We start from the raw sequence: 20,479 nt of genomic DNA, 5'->3' as shown, positions 1-20,479 counted from the left end.
CGGACACTGTGTGTCTCAGGGTTTTTTAGGTTAGTGTAAATGCACTCATCATCTATGAAACGTTGTTATTTGTTGGTGGAGTGATAGAAGTTTTTCACATTTGTGACCCTGGACCACAAAACCAGTCATAAGTAGCACGGGAATAGTTGTAGCATTAGCCAACAATACATTGTATAGGTCAAAAATCATTAGGATGTTAAAGAATTCATATTATGAGATCATGTAAATTACATTTCATGCGGTGTGTTATGTTGCCGTGTGTGAATGTAAGGAGTCTGCCAAGTTGTAAAGCCGAAGATGAATGAATAACAAGGGAGTTGACTCTGAATCACTCAAACTAAGTCGTCCCTAGTTCGATTCGGAGCCGCTGCGGATGTACGTCACTACATATAAGTCCCCGCCTAGGACTGCCCGCGAAAAGGACAACCTTAAAGACAATCTTCTCCATATTTCGATTTTTTGCACCCTCAGATTCCAGATTTTCAGATAGTCTTGTCTTAGCCAAATATTGTCCTATTCTAACAAACCATACATCGATGGAAATATTATTTATTCAGATGATATGCGAATCTCAATTAAAAAAAATATACCCTCATGACGGGTCTACATTTGGTCACATTTGGTATGAGCAGTTCTGACCTACAATCTGCCCAAAGTTAGCTTATTATGTTTATCAAACAAAATTGCAAATCCATCAACCGTAGTCAGGCTCACAAAAAATGACTTTCACAAGCACCTTCTTTTATTCAGTATATAAAAAGACTCACAGACCAAATGTATATGGTCGAGGGAGAGAAATGCAGTTCAACCACTGCAAGAAACTAATTTTGTAAAAATATTTTCATTTTCTTCAATTGATAACCATCACAATAAGCACACAGCAGAACATTGTTCTCTCACTACTGAACACATAGAACTGACATCACTTTCCCTGCCACTAGCTGTCTTATAAAGTGACAAAATGGTGCCGAATCTCCTTCCATCCTCACTGTAAATAAATCTCACAGTTATTTCCATAAGTGTGTAAGACCTGATATTATTCCTCCTCTGACATTTGCTCTGACACGAGACCGTCTGATCAATCCGTGGGCATGCGTGGGAGAATTCCTTCATTGATTCTTGTGTTTGTTCTCGTCTAAACGCGGCAGCATCGGGGCGACGGTTCAGTTCACCTGTGATGGAGACCATGTGCTTCAGGGATCCAAGAGCATCACGTGTCAGAGGGTGGCCGAGGTGTTCGCCGCCTGGACTGACCACAGACCCGTCTGTAAAGGTCAGAATATCACATTCAATAAAGCCTATCATCAGATCCACTGATGTGCTGTAATCACTCCATGAAATGCATTTGGACCATAATTGATGGTATGTGTCCTGAGAGCTTGTTTTTTAGCTTTGTTGTTTGAACAGACAACAGGGAGTGAATGAACGAATGACCGAATCTAACGAATGAACCAATGAACGAATGAACACAAATGAACGAACGAGTGAGCTCGCGAATGAACGAGTGGTTACACAAATGAATCAATAACACGGAGATGAATCAAATTAATCAATTAATACATGAAGGAATGAGTGATCACGCCAATGAATGAACGCACGAACGAATGCCAAAATGAATGAATGAACGAGTGGGCACACAAATGAATTGAATGAATAAATGCACGAATGAGCAAACAAGCAAACGACTGAATCAATTAATAAATGAACGAACAACTAAACACACGAACGAAAGACCACACAAACGAATGAACACACGAAGGAGTGCTTCAGAACGAGAAAATCTATATAAAATACACAATCCTCAAAAAAAGACGTTTACACAAAGACAAAAATGAGGGTTTATGGGTATACAAGCACACATACAAAAGTGCTCTTCATTAATATTTTGTACGAATTTAATTTCCATAGTATTCCATTCGATGTGTGCCGCATTCTGGGTCCTCTAAATATTAATGAGGACACAAAATTAGATTTGGTATCGGATGTGATACAGTTTTGCCGTACAATTGTGTAGATTTATAGTATTTACATGGTACTTCAGTGAACACCGTAGTACTACCATGGTAATTTTACAAATGTTCTAGTTTTGTAACCGTCAGATGTTTCTGCCTGCTGACATTTTCTTTCATGCTGTTCTGTAGTAAAAACGTGTGGGATGAACCTCTTGGGCCCTTCAGGAACATTCACGTCACCCAACTTCCCCATTCAGTATGAGAGCAACTCTCAGTGTGTTTGGATCATCACTGCCAGTAACCACAATAAGGTATAAAACTCCAACCACACGCTTTTATTGACTGTATGACTACACCCATAAACACGCTGAGCACTTGTCAGTTTAATAACGTTCATCAAATCTTCTTTTGTTTCTGCTCTGAGTCGTGAACCATCACAAGGTCCTGTTTATCAATGACAGTAAATCCTCATCGCTGCGTCCAGAATTTAAAGAGCCCATATTATGTTCATTGGCAAGTTTAACTATCAAGTTTTAATTTGGGTTCCACTACAAACTTTTCCATAATTACTACAGTATATACGTATTATATAAGCATTTGCATCAACAATTACTCAACGAAAGGAAAAATAAAGAAGCGTAATGGGCGCTCTTTAAACGAACTTCTGGATGCTTCGGTTTCGTTCTTCTCAGTCACAACGTCCTCACATTGTTAGAAGTTTAAGGAATGATGCGATATCAATATCGCCCGTTATTCTCCTGACTGCGGAGGCGTCTCCCTGTGTGTAAGACACATTACACCACATCTTCTTTCCTCAACTATTGAAGTAAATGCTGTTTGGGGTTTAAACACAGCCTATTCTTTACAGTCTGATATATTTGCAATTTAGATTTTGTATTTCAACCGTTTGTCTTCTCATTATCGCGTTACAGGTGCGGAACAACCTACCTTATGTTTTCGAAAACGTGTTTATTTTTTTTTGCCTGTTTCCTGCCAAGCCATTAGGCGCTTGCAGATAGCTGATTCATGTCTTCAATCGGTGCTAAATATGTGCCCTCCTCCAGTGCGAAATGCAAATGAGCTCTAACAGACATCACATTATTACCTCATTTGTCTTCGCCCGATGGAATTGCAAAGTTCAAATTTTATTGCGTTTTTCGCGTGCCCGTTATTAGAGACCCATGGGCAGCTCATTGGAATTATTATTGTGTTAACACAATAAATGAAGTTAATATATGAACTTAAGGCGACAGAGCAGAACTCTTTTTTTCTTTTACGTTATCCACAATGTGTTCATTAGTTTTCCCATAATAACGTCAGTTAGAAGGGCACAGAGGAGAATTAATAGGATATATAGATCCAGGCCCCTCCCACGAAGGCCAGGGTAACCCACTGGGTGTAGCACATGTGTTTAATGCGATAGTTCACCCACATATGATTTCTTTTCATGATTTATTCACTCTCCTGTCATTCCAAAACGGTTTGAATGTCTTTCTTCATTTAGAACTCAAAAGAAGATATTTTGAGAAATGTCTCAGTGGTTTTGTCTTCGCACAATGGAAGTCAATGGGCTCCCAAATTGTTTGGTTACCAACGCTCTTCAAAATATCTTCTTTTGTGTTCTGCAGTAGAATGTCATACAGATTTGGAATGACATGAGGGTGAATATATGATGGAAGGATTGTCATTTTTGACTGAGCTGTCCCTTTAAAAATGCAATGGTGCAATATTTCTGTCGTTATCAAAACGTTATCTTTAACGCAAGGGGCAGGAGTTCACAAGCGTGCGTCTCCACACACACCGGGGGGCGATTATGCAAACAGGACATTGTTAATGTACAAGTGAGCATAGGAAATAATATGGAACAAGCCGAGCATGTCGTTCGACTGTTTACTTCCAGGCCTGATTGAAAGCACTTTCCCAAATTTGTTTTGTCTCGTAATTGATGCATTGCTTTCTCGGCTCCCAAGTCCCCGGTGAATTTTTCCACTTATAGCTCTGTGGTACAACAAGGCCGCTGAGGGTACGTAGAAACAAGGCCAAACGCACAGACGATATATGCTGCAGCCAAGTAGCGACCTCCTTGAGCTCGTGAAGATCTTGTTTATTAAGAATAGTATGTTTCGTTTATATTTGATGGTGGCTGAAGCACTCTGGAATGGAGAAACTTAATTAAAAGGCACAGTTCTCATTCTGTCTGATTGAGACGGCACAGAGAAATCCCCACCGGCCCTGATGCTTCATTGATTCCTGTGGCTTTCCATTAGAAATACTACTAATGCACGGATGCTTTTGTCGCTTTCCCGTTACAGGTTATTCAAATCAATTTCGAAGAGTTCGACTTGGAGCTCGGATACGATACGTTGACCGTCGGAGACGGCGGAGAGGTCGGGGACTCGAAAACCATCATACAAGTGTAAGCTTCAGCGCCATCGGTTGCGAATAAAAATATTTGCTCTGAAAAGTTATTTTTTTATTTGTAACCATGTGCTGGTGTGGACCGAAAAAGAAATGAATTACATTTATTTTTATTATTCATAATATATATTTATTTATTGTTTTCATATAAATGCTGGTTTTATAGTAAAATAAATGAATCTGTCGGCCGAATTATATTTGTCTACTCTCTGCAGCAGACACGTTTAACACAGATAGCTTTCATGATAATGCGAGTGATTTTGTTTGATTCATAGTTGTTCTCTTAATCTAAAGCTATTCAATTATTTCAATGAATTGAAATCAAATAAAATATTATTAAAAATGTATTTTGAAAAAATTAAACTAAACAAAAATTGTTAACTGGACATAAAATAAAATAAAATAAACTTTATAAAATAAAATACATTATATAAAACCTTCATATCCCTATTAAAAATAATATAAATAAATATTCATACATTTGTTAAAACACAACATTTCTATAATTAATTATATATATATTCTCAAATTTTAATGAAGCTGAAATAATAATAGAATGAAAACTACATTAACTCTGATTTGATTTGGCAGTATAGACAAAGTACATTATGTTGACAGTAAATCGAAGTCTAATCTCAAACAAGCGATGTAAATCCTGATTCTGTGATGTTGCCGTCTTTAAAACAACCAGCTTTAACAGTCTTGGCTTTAGTTTTTGTATTATTGTTCAGCTGTCAGCTGTTTAAATAGCATGCAAGCTACAAAACCATAACAACTGCCAAGTTTTAAATCCTCTTTTGTACATCAAGTTTTTCGTCTTTCTGAACACCTTCTGGCAGTCAGGCGGAAATCTCAGGCTGTCTCTTCAGTGAATGTCTGCGGCCGGCTCCTGGTGCATTTACCTGGAGCTGTGCCATACCCCAATCCATTTAACACTCACACAGCGTTCTTCAAGGACAAAAGCCCTCTCACTGCCAGAGCTCCAATTCATACAGTATACTTCAATTAAAGCCTTCTGTCATCTATATACTGCTGACATTTTATGATTTTCATCATATCTGTGTACTTGTAAAACATCCCGTGTCCATGTCCGTGTGCTTTTCCTATGTGTTATTTCTACCCGATTCACAACTGTGAGATTATGATAGTAATGAGATGGATATGCTGGGTGTGATTTTGTGAAAAATATAAAATATATTTACAGTAAGTTTGTAAAGTAACCTGCAATTTTATGGTTCAAACAGAGATGGCGATAGAGAGGCAGTAGTTAACATTAACACACACTTAAAGTCGCAAAACGTAGCATATTTATAATGGCAATAGTGTCATGGTACGTCAGTATGCTGCATTCACTCTTTTGTTGACTTTGTATCGACAGGTTAACAGGCAGTTTTGTTCCCGATCTAATCGTCAGTATGACCCATCAGATGTGGCTGCACCTGCAGTCGGATGAAAGCGTCGGCTCTATTGGCTTTAAGATCAACTATAAAGGTGAGCCTGTTTTCTGCCTGAGCTGCTGAGAGCGCTCACATAAATCACAGCGCTGAATCAAACGCTCTGCCGCTGCTTTCACAACATCTCTTGTCTTTCACCCTCAATAGAAATTGATAAAGAAAGCTGCGGGGACCCGGGCATCCCCCTGTACGGGCTCAGAGAGGGCGGCGGCTTCTCCAACGGAGACGTACTGCGATTCGAATGCCAGTTTGGATTCGAGCTCATCGGCGAGAGAATGATTTCCTGTCAGAATAACAATCAGTGGTCGGCTAACATCCCCATCTGTATATGTGAGTACAACATTGACCGTTCCTTATGGGGATTCTGTCATTATTCAGTGTAGTTGAGGTCGAAGGCTTGATTCGCACAGAGTGATTAAATGTTCACTCAATTGCACTGTGAGTCACTTTTGATCTGCAAAGTGCATGAATGTTAATGTAATGTTAATTTACTCATCCTTATGTTGTTCCAAAGCCGAGTGTATTTACTCTATGCCATGGATCTGAAAAGCAGACGCTGAGATTAATATTTATCTGCACTTTTGTTTACACCATGTAATAGTTTTAGGCCCAAAAAAAAAATATTTTAGAGGCAATATCTTAATAACACTCAGCAATGGTTACCAGCGCTCTCTCCTCCTACCTTAACTTGAATTTTGATTTGTTTTTTACTGGGCTAAAAAACTAGTTAACCCCTTCAAATAAATAATGATTTTTATTTTTTATAAATTCGTCGATATTACTCTTATTTTGTAATCAAGAGTTCTTTACAATAATTATGTAGTAAAAGTCTGATGTTGTGGCAGTCCTAGCCACATCCACTCATTTATGTACTACGGTATAAAATCCTGCAGATATTGTGATCATATGTTATCAAGATTTCTTTACAATAATTGTGTAGTAAAAGTCTGATACTGTGGCAGTCCTAGATACACACACACACACACATCGCAGATATTGTGGTAATATTGTTATCAAGATTACGTTACAATTATTGTGTAGTAAAAGTTTGAGGTTATGGCAGTCCTAGCCACATACACACACGCACACACCTACCTACACACACACACACTCATGTATAAACCACGGAATACAATAACACAGATATTGCGATAATATTGATATCAAGATTTGTTAACCATAGTTGTGAAGTAAAAGTCTGATAGACGTTACAACAATTTTTTTGTGAAAGTCTGAAACTGTGGCAGTCCTGGCCACACCCATTTATTAACATACCTTGGTACACAGCTGAAGTCACTTTTATTCTGTCACAGTGGTGTATGCCTTCATTTCACACAGCCCTATATGGTGTCATTGGTTCTCATGTTTATCAAACATTTAAATGTTTTTAGATTAGATTAGATTCAACTTTATTGTCATTACACATATACAAGTACAGTGTAACGAAATGTAGTTTAAGTCTAACCAGAAGTGCAATTAGCAAGTGCAGGATATACAGTGTGAATAAATACAGAATACAATATTAGGAAAATACTATACAATGGCCATGTACTATGAAAATATGACAGTCGGTATGTACTATGAACAATATAGACAGAAGGCTATATACTGTGAACATTAATGTACAGGTGGTTATGAACAGATAACAATATAGACTTTACAATAGTGCAAGTGACTTGAGTGTGCATAAGTTACAGACATTAGCTATTAAAGTTACAGTGCAGTAGATGAGTTAATGCGGTTATTAAAGGTACGGTGCAGTACATGAGTTAATGCAGTTATTGAAGTTATAGTGCAATACATGAGTAGATGCAGTTATACAGTTACAGTGCAGTAGATGAGTTGACGCGGTTTTTGAAGTTACAGTGCAATAGATGCGTTAATGCAGTTATTAAGGTTACAGTGCAGTAGATGCGTTAATGCAGTTGTTAAGGTTACAGTGCAGTAGATGAGTTAGTGCAGTTATTGAAGTTACAGTGCAGTAGATGCGTTAATGCGGTTATTAAGGTTACAGTGCAGTAGATGCGTTAATGCGGTTATTAAGGTTACAGTGCAGTAGATGAGTTAGTGCAGTTATTGAAGTTACAGTGCAGTAGATGCGTTCATGGGGTTATTAAGGTTACAGTGCAGTAGATGCGTTAATGCGGTTATTAAGGTTACAGTGCAGTAGATGAGTTAGTGCAGTTATTGAAGTTACAGTGCAGTAGATGCGTTAATGCGGTTATTAAGGTTACAGTGCAGTAGATGAGTTAGTGCAGTTATTGAAGTTACAGTGCAGTAGATGCGTTAATGCGGTTATTAAGGTTACAGTGCAGTAGATGAGTTTAGTGCAGTTATTGAAGTTACAGTGCAGTAGATGCGTTCATGCGGTTATTAAGGTTACAGTGCAGTAGATGCGTTATTGTGGTTATTAAGGTTACAGTGCAGTAGATGAGTTAGTGCAGTTATTGAAGTTACAGTGCAGTAGATGCGTTAATGCGGTTATTAAGGTTACAGTGCAGTAGATGCGTTAATGCGGTTATTAAGGTTACAGTGCAGTAGATGAGTTAATGCAGTTATTGAAGTTATAGTGCAATAGATGAGTAGATGCAGTTAGTTATGCAATAGATGCAGTAATGCAATAGATGAGTTACAGTACAGTAGAGAAGTTGGTGCAGTTATTGAAATTACAGTGCAGTAGACGAGGTAATGTAGTTATGAAAGTTACAGTGCCTAATGCGATGACAAATTCACTCAAAAGCAGCCGTCTTAGGTCACAACCATCATAAACACCGGCCGCTTGTCGTATCTGAGAGTTTCACCATCAGGAAATCTTTATTAATAGGCAAGTTCTTTAACCTGCCTGCGTGAGAGCTCATTATGAAGATAAGTGCTGCCGAACCTTTGAATCTCTTGGAGTAGATAAGACACATGTCTAAATGAAATCATGTCACGAGGTCAGACTAATTAAAACCCGCTTTATTACGTCTTGTAAACAAAATGACTGCCGTGCTGTGAAATATATGGCTAACAGTTTCAAGAAGACAGCTGCATGCCGAAAGATAATAAGAGAGTAATTCTTTGGGAACGAAAGCGACGTTGTACCACAGAGAGGTTTTCTTTGGAGGGTTTTAAACTCCCGATACCTTCACAATACAATTTAATAGCAATAAAGCTTTGATGACTACACAATAAACTTTAAGGGAACAGGTGCAGCTTTCAAAAGATTTCCGTCCTTTCTGATGCTCCGCTGTCGAACGTCAGCGTGTTTATTGCTTAACAGGGAGCCATGAAGAACATTGGTAGAGCTGATACCTTTTAAGTGAATACGAAATGGTGCTTGCACAACATTTTAAGCCAAAATCTGGAATGCTTGTGAATAAAACAAGGTAACTGAATGGACTTCTATCCATCAGAAATGATTGGATTAATGGGGGGGGGGGGGGTTCTCAGTTCTTTTAAGTTAAAGAAGATTTTTTAAACGGGTATGTTAAAAATGACCAATTATTCAAGCAAATATTTATTTGACGTTAATGTGACTCACGTAGCATCTTCTTCCATCTCTCAGTTCCCTGCATGTCCAACTTCACGGCAGCGATGGGTACTGTTCTGTCCCCGGACTATCCGGAAGGTTACGGCAACAACCTTAACTGTGTGTGGTTAATAATCGCTGAAGCGGGCAGCCGCATTCATCTGGCCTTCAACGATTTTGACCTGGAGCCTCCTTATGATTTTCTGACCGTGAGGGCCGGAGAACTCGCCGATGCTGTGGTGTTGGGACGCTTTTCCGGAGCGGAGGTGCCATCCCACCTCACCAGCAACTCCAACATCCTCCAGCTGGAGTTCCAGGCGGATCACTCCATGTCCGGACGCGGTTTCAACATCACTTACAGCAGTGCGTGTCTCTTTGTTTTTATACCACTTCAAATTACACACATGCACGTGGATGAATAAACGTCAAACAAAAGCATTCTGGATTATAATATTTAAATTATTCACAGCTCTGCATTCAACAAGACTACAAAGCTCATCTTATTTAGCATAAATCTGTAGATCCAAAGGTTTTAACAAACTGAAATTCAGTGCACAAGGAAAAGGATTGTTTGAAATGTTTTAATTACCTAAAGTGCAAGGTTTAAAATATTTTTGGCTGCATATAGTGTAGTCGTAATGTGACAGTTCATAAGAATATATTCTCAGAATTATTTTTAAAATTAATATACATTTCCATTACACTTGAGTTTTATATATTCCTTCATTATATTTATATATATATATATATATATATTAATAATAAGGCTGTACTCTATTAAAGTAAAATGTGAAATGCCATAGCTTGCTGCATAATTTACACATTTTAAATAATTTATAAATTATTATTAGTTGTTATATCAGTTCCAGTTATATTAAAATATTTAAAACTTAGAAAAATATAACCAACACAGTTTCTCAGAGAAAAATCATTAATCACTGTTAATCGCATCCAGAATAAAAGTTTGTGTTTACATAATATTTGTCCGTTTACTGTTCATATTAATTTGTATTTATTAACACATACACATTTAGTAATTATTTACATGTATTCATTTATATTTACCTATAATTTAAATTATATATAAATGTTTATAATATTTTATATTTTTCTTAAATATATACAAGCATGTGTATCTGTTTATAAATACAAATTATTATGCACAGACACAGTAAACTCAAACTTTTATTCTGGATTCAATAAATCGCAATTAATCGTTACTACAACTTCTGACTTACTTTGACTATATACACATTTTGGAGATATTAAAATCATATTTATATGGTTGGCAAAAGCTAATATTGCCATATGCAGATGAGCCCTATTATGTGTACATTGTGATTAAATTAAAATAAGATTTTTCAATAATGTTAAGTTTTTTTATTAATACAGCACTTAAAAAGATGATCATGTGATATTAGGCCAAGTTTTTGCTTGGATAACTTTTGGAATACAAGTGTTGTCATGTTGTCTGATTCCAAACAGGCTGTTCGTAGGACAAATGGAAGGACATATTTACTCGATTTAAATCATAAGCCATTTATCCACCAGCATCAAACAGTCTAATCCTGTTCACCAAACATCATGCCATCAGCTCGGACGAAATAATCCGCAAATGCGCGCTTGACATACGAAACACTTCTGATGATTACCCACAATGCTCTTTTGTTTTAGAAATTCCATTATGTGTCTGCTGCTTTCCTTCCATTTGATTAAATCATGTCTCAAGTAAAGGGATCTGTTTTTTTGTTCAGCGTTTGGACACAACGAATGCCCGGATCCTGGAGTGCCCATGAATGCCAAACGCTTTGGTAATAATTTCCAGCTGGGAAGCTCCATATCGGTGGTGTGCGAGGAGGGTTTTATTAAGACGCAGGGTTCGGATACTATAGTGTGTGAACTGGAGGCGGGAAAGGTGATGTGGAGCGGACTCATCCCCAAATGTGAAGGTACGTTTCAAAGTGTTTGTGTAAACGTATATTTTTGAGAAATTCATCTTTTCAGCTTGTAGAAAAGTGGTTGAGTTCTTCATGTCAAAACCTGCAGTCGTTTCTAAATGAACCTGTAATTGACCTGAACGTCACATCATTCAGAAGGATTGTTATGAATGTTGAAATGGTTTCTTTATTGCTCTTTCTCTCCTAAAAATAACGTTTCCAATTAGAAGCCAAATTGATTTTACACAATACCCTTTTGAAAAGGGCCATATCACTCTTTTTTTATCATTCTTTTCTTTCCCTGAGCTCCACTTATAACATTAGGACAAAGATTTTGTACTAAATATGTGGTCATTTGGTTTTATGAAGAGCATTTCTCACCCTCTTGTTGATCATTAAATGCAGATTTTTTGTGCAGCTGTACTTTTAAAACTTCAATGTCAGTTTCTATTTCACACGTCAAATGAGAAAGGCTTCATGCCGCACTGACCTTTGAACTGCTGGTATGTTATCGGGACCTTAAATAACAACTTCTTTGCAAAAATGCATTATTTTGTGAAAAATTTCACGCAGGCATAACATTAAAGGGCTAGTTCACCCAAAATTAAATATTCTGACATCATTACTATAAATTTCTTCGTTCTAAAAGATACAGTATTTCGAAGAAGATAAATAACTAAACAATTTACTACCGTAGTAGATTTTTCCATAATAATAGTAAATTGTGCTCTAGAAATATTTGGTGACATTCTTCCAAATATTTATTCTTATTTACACAGGTTTGGAATAACTTGATGGTGAGTAAATGATGACAGAATTTTCATTTTGGGTGCATTATGCCTTAAAATCGCATTTATTATAATGCAAAATAATGGTAAAATCATACCATAAACTCAGCCGAAATAATCCACAAATGCATGTGACATACAGTACAAAACATTTCTGATGATCACACACAATTTCGACCGATATGCGTTTTTCAGGGCCGATACCGATTATTTAGACTGATAACCGATATTTTTAACCGAGATCTATATATATATATGGTTTAAAAACATAAATTTATATAAGAACACAGGCTCTGAAACATTTGAAACATTTTTTATTCTGACTGAGAAATCTTAATCATAACACTTATATTAATAATAATAAAAGAAAGAAGGGAGCACCCAGCAGAATTCTGTAAAGATTTTGTAAACCACCATTGCTTTATTTATTGCACCGCACTTTATTCTGCCTCTTTCTGTGTTTTATTTGTCTTTTCTCATGTAAAGCTGCTTGGAAAGAAACATGCATTGTAAAAACCACTAAATAAAAAAATGAATTGAATGGAATGGAATAAATTATATTTATTAATGAAAAAAAGATGTTCTGATGACTTAAACATTGCATACAATACTAAACAATTCAATTAATAATTTTGATCATCATTGGATTAACTAGCACAATTTGAATTTATATAATAAGTGTAAATAATTAAATTGCCTTCATAGCTTTATTGTGTATGTTGTTGAAATGACCGCAAATGTTTTCAAGAAGCTGTAACATTAAAAGCATATTTTATGCACACTTAGTTAGTACATTAGCCTATTCCTTGAGTGTATTGTCGGCAAGACGGGCCTTTAATCACAGCCATGTGTGTCTCTGAACATTTATGTGTTTAAGTAAGTTGCGAAAAATAACTCAACCTAACATTTGTCGTGAGCAGCTTGAGATGCAGAGTCTGTGTGTGTGTGTGCGTGCATGAGAGTGCTCTGACTGAAGACCGACGATTCAAGTTCTTTATGCTTTAAAATGGCTTGTACTTTTGAAATGGCGTAACTTAAAACGATGTGCAAAACGCCAGCTCGATCAATTACAAGAAACGCGTGTGCAGTGTGCTGGTCGCTTGCAGAAAAAAATCATTGTTATACTATGCATGTGAATTATATCTACATGATAATATTGCGTAAATCCTGCGGAACCTGCAGGAAACCCGCAAAGCTGCTCCGAAATTCAGGCACTAATTATATTGAAGGGATTTGCATCTTCAGTGTAGTGGATTGTAATTTCATTTCAATGTCTGATGCTGCCATACCTCAGAGAGCATGAACCAGAAGCAACTTCAGTTAGTAAGTGCTTTCGGTGTGAGAGTGAAAAACACTTTCTGTTCCTCCCACATTGATTGGCCGGACTCGTGACTTAGTCCCAACAAATCAGAGGGGCAGTGGGCGGGCATTACTCTAGGCAACAAACTAGAGTGACGTGTTCCGACTGCTCTCACTAAATCCTTGGCTGCATCAGAGCCAAAAAGCGCATTTCAAAATTAAATGACTTTATCGGCAAATCAGCTTTGAAAATGACCGCTATCAATTATCGGCTAAATCCTTAATATCGACGCCGATTATCGGCCAGTTTGATAATCGGTCGACCACTACCACAATCCTCTGTTTTTTTTTTTATTCCATTATGTGTCTACTGTTTCATACTGATCAAATATCTGTTGTTTAAAGTAAACATCAGGTCTCATTTCTAACATTAAGGGCTTTCAGGTGGAAACACAGACAGTTGAGCATTCTGACGGCACAAGATTTGACAGTTATTACCACGTTTTTAATTGATAAAGTGTTGCTGGGGTCGTGGCTTCGATTCCTGTAAAGCTTTGTCATAAATCACTGTAAACTGTTAAATGTATACATTTTACTGTAATGTCTGATGGCACATTATACCTTTTTTTGCTCAAGTTCTTTCATTTCCAAGTAGGTGTTAAAGTAACAGTTCACCCAAAAATGAAACCCTCATGTCATTTCGAACCTGCATTACTTTCTTTCTTCTGCATAACTCAAAAGAAGATATTTTGAAGAATGTTAAAAACTTGCAAACATTCACTTGCATTGGTTTTGTTCCCATACAATAGAAGGGTATGGGTGGCGCAGGTGTTCGGTTACCAACTTTTATATTTTGAGTTCTGCGGGGAAAAAAGAAAGTTAGACTGGTAATGACACGAGGGTGAGTAAATGATGACAGAATTTTCATTTTTGGGTGAACTATCCCTTTAAGAAATCTCTGAAAAACTATGCAGTGATAAGAACAGGGTGATTTTCTGAACCTGTGAAGAACTGTTGTTTCATAAATAGACATCCTCCTCACATATACATGAAATAACAGAACGGGGTCTGTTTCTCGCAGCACCCTGCGGAGGCCATTTCACCGCGCCGGTGGGAGTCATCTTGTCCCCGGGGTGGCCTGGCTACTACAAAGACTCCCTGAGCTGCGAGTGGGTCATCGAGGCCGAGGTGGGACGTTCCATCAAGATAAGCTTCGACAGGTCTGTTGGAAAGCTAAGAGAACTAAACACAGCACGGCGTTATTCAGATTCATATCTGGGGATGTCTGCCTTGCGGGGGGGACTAATCTCTTTCAGCACATATCACAGTTACAGTATCAAAAAATGAAGTTGAGCGAAAATGGCATCTGTGATAGACATAGCTTGTTGTCATGCTGAAAACGTATTAAACGGGGGGACAGAATCAACATTACGAATGAAGATTAAACATTGTAACATCGTTAATGATTCAAGCCCCAGTGCATTCTGGGAAGATGTGTGACAGCCGTTTTGTTCAGTCTAGGCCTATTTGAACTATACAATGAAAAGCAGTTTCGTCGGACGCATGCACCTTGCACGAAATTAACTTCCGGTCAGTGTTTGTTTATCGGTCTGTCTATTAGTGGCTGATCAATTTAGGGTAATATTAATATTTAATTGTATAATAAATAAGTAAACAATTTCTTGAATGGGATTTTGTCGCATTTAAAATTAGCCAATTAAAGGTTCTTCTACTAGTAAAATCTTGCTAGCTAATGTAATTTACTTGTTGTTATATCTCTTTTTATCAGAAACAATCTACAGGGACTTTCTTCTTTGCGGATATGTACCGGAATTTAAGTTTGGGCCACAAAAGCGTGCATGCGCAGTAACGTTTATATCGTTGTTGATTTGAAACCATCTATATGAAAAGTGCCATTAATATACATTATTTCTATTGAAAGTTGTTTAGAAATTCAGAAATGCAAACTGAAATGCGACAGCAATTGACTACATCTACGGTAAGAAAGTTGTTTTTCAGGGTAGAAACAAGCCGCCGCAGCAACATTATTCACAGCTCCACCTCTGTATGTTTTGTAGTATAAGACACATAATCCTTTGGGTTGTGTAGGTTTTTATAGAGTGTTTCTGTAACAGTGTTCCGTGAAAGGCGAGTTAATAAAGTATAATGTCAAATGTAATTGAATCGAAAGCCCAAGCTGATCGAGGCAAAGTTCATGTGTAGAAACCTATGAAGAATGATATTGTTTCAGAGTAGCGTTTGTCACGCCAACATGGGAGACGCTCGCCATTACTGTCTCCATAAATGATTACATAGCGTTATGTCGGCGTGGCCCGATACGTTCGTGCTGTTCTAGCCGTATAAATCTGGCGGGCCGCGTGGCGCCCCTGAAAGGGGAATGGAATTAATCTTTATCAAGTTACAAATGGTGGACTTAATTTTATTAGCATGGCAACGCTTCCCTCGAGTCGAGCAAATGGCATCAGAGATGAAGTCAGATACAGAGACTCCTGGGAGCGAATGCCTGGAGATATAACACAAAAGAGCGTTTGACTAGGATTTCGGATCGCTGAAAGTAAAGCTTGCCAGCTCCTCTTTGGCATCACGCATGGAAAGGAATGGATCATCCGAAAATGACAATTCCCATTCGTCGTGTTGTCACCTAGCACATGATATCTCAGTTATTTATCCTTGACATCAATGAGATTAAATGGAGAGGAAACGGAAAGAGCCAGAAGTCTCACAGTCTTCATGAGGGGTGCGTTTGAAGCCTGTAGTTTGTGGCGGACGGTTCCTTTAAAAGCCAGTTCACCATTTCAGATCTGTGTTTATTCATCACATTACCAGTTTGATCCCGTCAGTAAACAGATCCGTCGTCACCGCTCGCATCTGTGACTTCTCATTAACACGCCTGCTCGTCGGGAAACAGCGGCCCTATCGGGTGTAATGAGCCGTGTTTGCGTTTATACTGTATGTGCTGACCGAAACGCAGCTCTTATTATCTCTCTATGATTTCTTTTTTCCGGCAGGTTCCAGACAGAACTCAATTATGACTTTTTGGAGCTTCATGATGGGCCTAATCTCCTCTCGCCCCTAATCGCCTCTCTGAACGGCACCCAGGTCCCTCAGTTCCTGTTCAGCAGCGGCAACTTCCTGTATCTTCTCTTCACCACTGATAACAGTCGCTCCAACAGCGGCTTTAAGCTCTTTTATGAAAGTGAGTCGGCCGTTTCAATACGCCGTGTGCCTTTTGCCCAAGACATGATATTTCCACCTGAATCCTATCAGTCTCTGCACACAAGCAAACAGCTTGAGAATTTCTCTTTGTAACCTCACTCTCTTTATATATATATTTTGTCCTCGCTCTTACTATTTCAGCTTTAATAGCATTACAAAACTCCTGCTTTTATTGCCAAACCATTTTGCTTACAATGACAAATGCTGCTGTAAAATAACAATAACGGAACTGGAGTCAGTAATGTTAGTAGTACAATAGTGTAATCACATAAAAATGTTTAATGAAAGTAAGTCGGTTGAAATGATAAAGTACAGAGTGAACTAAAACGGCAGAAATCTACAGAGTTAATAAAGTTACTCGGTCTTAGTTTTTGTATTAAAGTGTATCATTTTTTTGTCATGTGATTGTATATTCATATCGCCAAACCTCTCGCAGCACAGCAGCTTACAAAGAGAAATGTTGCACGCTTAATATAAAATTATATAAAAAAATACAAATAACTAAATGATATAAATCTTTAATTAAAAAAATGTAATAATGGCATGTAGGGAAAGAGTATCGATTAATACATTTGACAAAACATTTTTATTACGGTGACAAGCAATCACGTGTTCGCATCATTGAAACATTGAGAGAAACTGTGATGGGAAATGTGGTTTTCTGTGCTCGGCTGCAGGTGTTACTCTGGACACTCATTCGTGTTTGGATCCTGGCGTGCCGGTTAACGGGATCCGTTACGGTAAGGATCTGGCCATCGGCTCGGTGGTGTGGTTTGGCTGTGAGCCCGGCTATAGACTGAGCCATGAGGAGCAGCTGGTGTGTGAGGAGAATCACTGGTGGAGTCGCCCGCTGCCCACATGTGACGGTGAGCTGCTGTTAAACATTAATCAAACATTAGATTCTTTAAATGGGTTTATTGGTCAAAACAGTGAATGTTGCATTTCTGCGACTGTTACAGACATGATGCTGCGTTTGTTTTTAACGCATGTTTGTGTCAAATACAGACTTTTTTTGAATAGTTTAAAGATCCAGTGTGTAGTTTTTTTGGAGGATTTTTGTTAACGGAAATGCAATATAATATAATTAACTATGTGTTTAGAGGTGTATAAAGACCTCACGTAATGAAGCGTTATGTTTTTATTATATGAGCTATTTCTATCTACACAGTGGCTCCCCATACATGGAATTGGTCATGTTGTTTCTACGGTGGCACTAAACGGACAAACTCAAGCAGAGTGTGTTTTGTTAAAACATGTCTTGTAGCAAAAAAGTGAAAACTTGACGACATCTTAGTCCTGTGTCAGCCACCGTAGTTCTTTGAAAGGGTGGGTGGAGGAATGAGCCGTTAGTTGCAATTCGCAATATCACCGCTAGATGCCGCTGAAATCACCACATTGCGCCTTTAAGTTAAAAAATTAAATGCAGGTGATGACTTTAAACGATCCATCTAGAGTTGATTAAATTTTGTAAATAGTATACCAGAGCCAGCAGCCATATCACCCTGTAGCCCAAGACTGGTTGCCCCCTGAAGCTTCGCAGGGCTGAGCCTGGTCAGTACCTGGATGGGAACCTTCTGGGAAGTGGTGTTAGTGAGGTCGGCAGGCGCTCACACTGTGATCTGTGTGGGTCCTAATGCCCCAGTATAGTGATGGGGACACTATACTGTAAAAGAAGCACCTTCCTTCGGATGTTAAACTGAGGGCCTGACTCCCTGTGGTCATTAAAAATCCCATGGCACTTCTCGTAAAGAGTAGGGGTGTAACCCCGGTGTCCTGCCAGATACCCACCAATGGCCCTTGTCAATCATGGCCGTCTTATATTCCCCACTCTCTGAATTGGCTCTATCTCTCTCCTCTCCACCGATAGCTGATGTGTGGTGTGCCCACTGGCGCCGTTTTACTGTGGCTGCCATTGCATCATCCAAGAGACCCCCCTCATATGACTGTAAAGCGCTTTGGGTGTACAGCAATACAAAATAAAGCCCTATATAAAGGCCAGTGGTTAGAAGGAAGGTTTTGGGGGAGAAAAAGACGACATCGGATGTTACCAAACCCTCTTAGATTCTTTTAGACAAGATTATGTGACTCGGGTTGGAGCAGATTTGTTAGATGAGTGCCTGAAATAACATATTTGACAAGTAAGAAAATGCCTCACTGGAACATTATTATTTTACGCAATTGTGGAAAGATACAAATATATTTTTCTTGTTTTATGGGTGCTTAAATATACTTTCTGTAAAACAGCAAAACGGCTGCAATTGTTTATGTCAAAACTACAAAAAAGATTTTCTTACTTCTTCTTTTGTCTTGTTTCTAGTTCAAATCTTTCAAAGTTCTTAAATCAAGATACATTTGCTTGAGGAGCGAAATGACCCTAGATATTAAGTCCTAATGCTGAATTTATGCTTAAAACCATAAAATTGGTCAAACCTCATTCAAGATCATTTTAGAACCGTGCACAACACCAGAAATGCTAAATTGGCTCAATTTTGACTTCAACTGAAGTTTCCAAAAAAAGCAATGCCCATTCGGCTGGTTGGATTTGAATGACTTTCATTATGCACGAGCAGAATTTGAGCAGGAGGTATTTTGGGTTTGTCACAGCGCTGGAGGGTGACCGACACTCAGACAGACTTGGAGACTCGGGCAGATGTGAGCCGGAGGCTGTAGACTCTTTTATCATCTCATGGGGAACCCCGTTGACATTCATTATCATTAAAGTCATGGAGGAACTCCACGTTCTTTCCTTAAATTCTCGAGTCCAGGCCTTCATTTTCATCTTGAGAAACAATAACGGTGGCCAAATGCCAGTTCACATATCGCTGCTGTGTTCCAGATCCTATTCCGAGATTCACTTTAGACACAACGCCAGTCCTAAAAAACAGATGTCATGAATACTCTGCCTTCCAAGAGACCTTCTGTTAGTCAAAGCAGTTATTAAAAAGATGTATTTCAGGTAGGATGTTGTTGTAGACTGATAGGTTGCCAGTTGTGTTTTTTGTAGCTCAGTTGGTAATGCATTGCATTGAAAGCTCAACGGTCATTAAACACTCGAATTGATAAAAATGTAGACATTTAATGAGCTTTAAGTCCATTTGTCTGCCAGATGCGTGAATAAGAATGGACCATAAATCAACAGGTTTTATAAGGGAGTCAATCTATATTGTATATAGTCTTAAAGATTATGAGTAGTGTGTGCAAAGTAGTATGTTTAAAATAGTATGCCAAAGAAGTGGGTGTCACCTTTAGTGGATTTTTGGCATGCAAGTGTGCGTCTGTGTGTTTTCTTATCATAATATTACCCATAAGCCCTTGCTGTGTACTATAGTTAGTGACTATTCTGTTTCAACTGTAATGCTAGATAGTAGATCATACGGTCAGGGACGAATTATGACTTCAAAGGCCCCGGGGCCAGTTCCCTCCAAGGGACCCCCTCCCACAATTTTTCCGTTCTTTCCCTTAGCTGCGCATTCACAGTTATAGAAAGTGAAAGTTAAGATGATAATGAATATTAAAACCGTTCTCGCTCTGCATCAAAAAAAATCTGTACAGTGTTAATAGAAGTCTGATGCCCATTGCACATTGATTCTGAAATTTGCGTCCGAAATTCCCGCACGTTAAAAAATATATACGTTCACGTTGCGCAATCACATTCACACACTGCCTCCGATATTATCATCCGTTTGAAAAAAATTCGGACCGGATTTGATTTTCTGCATTTTCACATCCATAGCAAGCATTTTGAGTGGCCTTTTATAACAATTCAGAGACACCGTACAAACGAGAGCCAAATATGAAAAACGCATACGAAATTTCTGACTGTATGTGAGAGGACCTTAATATTAGCTACACGGCCAAAAATCAAGAATGGACCAAATTAAGG

General features: G+C 38.2%; 1 protein-coding gene across 1 annotated transcript in view; it reads left to right on the top strand.

Annotated features, from left to right (window-relative positions):
• The window catches only part of csmd3a (CUB and Sushi multiple domains 3a), a 227,882-nt gene that overhangs the window by 65,647 nt on the left and 141,756 nt on the right, over positions 1 to 20,479 (top strand). The window contains exons 9-18 of the mRNA XM_056762084.1: positions 1,149 to 1,273; positions 2,142 to 2,263; positions 4,265 to 4,368; positions 5,749 to 5,861; positions 5,972 to 6,154; positions 9,372 to 9,698; positions 11,090 to 11,284; positions 14,441 to 14,579; positions 16,389 to 16,576; positions 17,274 to 17,462. Of these exons, the coding sequence (XP_056618062.1) occupies positions 1,149 to 1,273; positions 2,142 to 2,263; positions 4,265 to 4,368; positions 5,749 to 5,861; positions 5,972 to 6,154; positions 9,372 to 9,698; positions 11,090 to 11,284; positions 14,441 to 14,579; positions 16,389 to 16,576; positions 17,274 to 17,462 (1,685 nt within the window). The remainder of the gene's footprint in view (positions 1 to 1,148; positions 1,274 to 2,141; positions 2,264 to 4,264; positions 4,369 to 5,748; positions 5,862 to 5,971; positions 6,155 to 9,371; positions 9,699 to 11,089; positions 11,285 to 14,440; positions 14,580 to 16,388; positions 16,577 to 17,273; positions 17,463 to 20,479) is intronic.

The sequence above is a fragment of the Triplophysa dalaica genome, chromosome 12 (assembly GCF_015846415.1).
Source record: "Triplophysa dalaica isolate WHDGS20190420 chromosome 12, ASM1584641v1, whole genome shotgun sequence".
NCBI lineage: Eukaryota > Metazoa > Chordata > Actinopteri > Cypriniformes > Nemacheilidae > Triplophysa > Triplophysa dalaica.
This window is presented reverse-complemented; position numbering and strand designations above follow the sequence as displayed.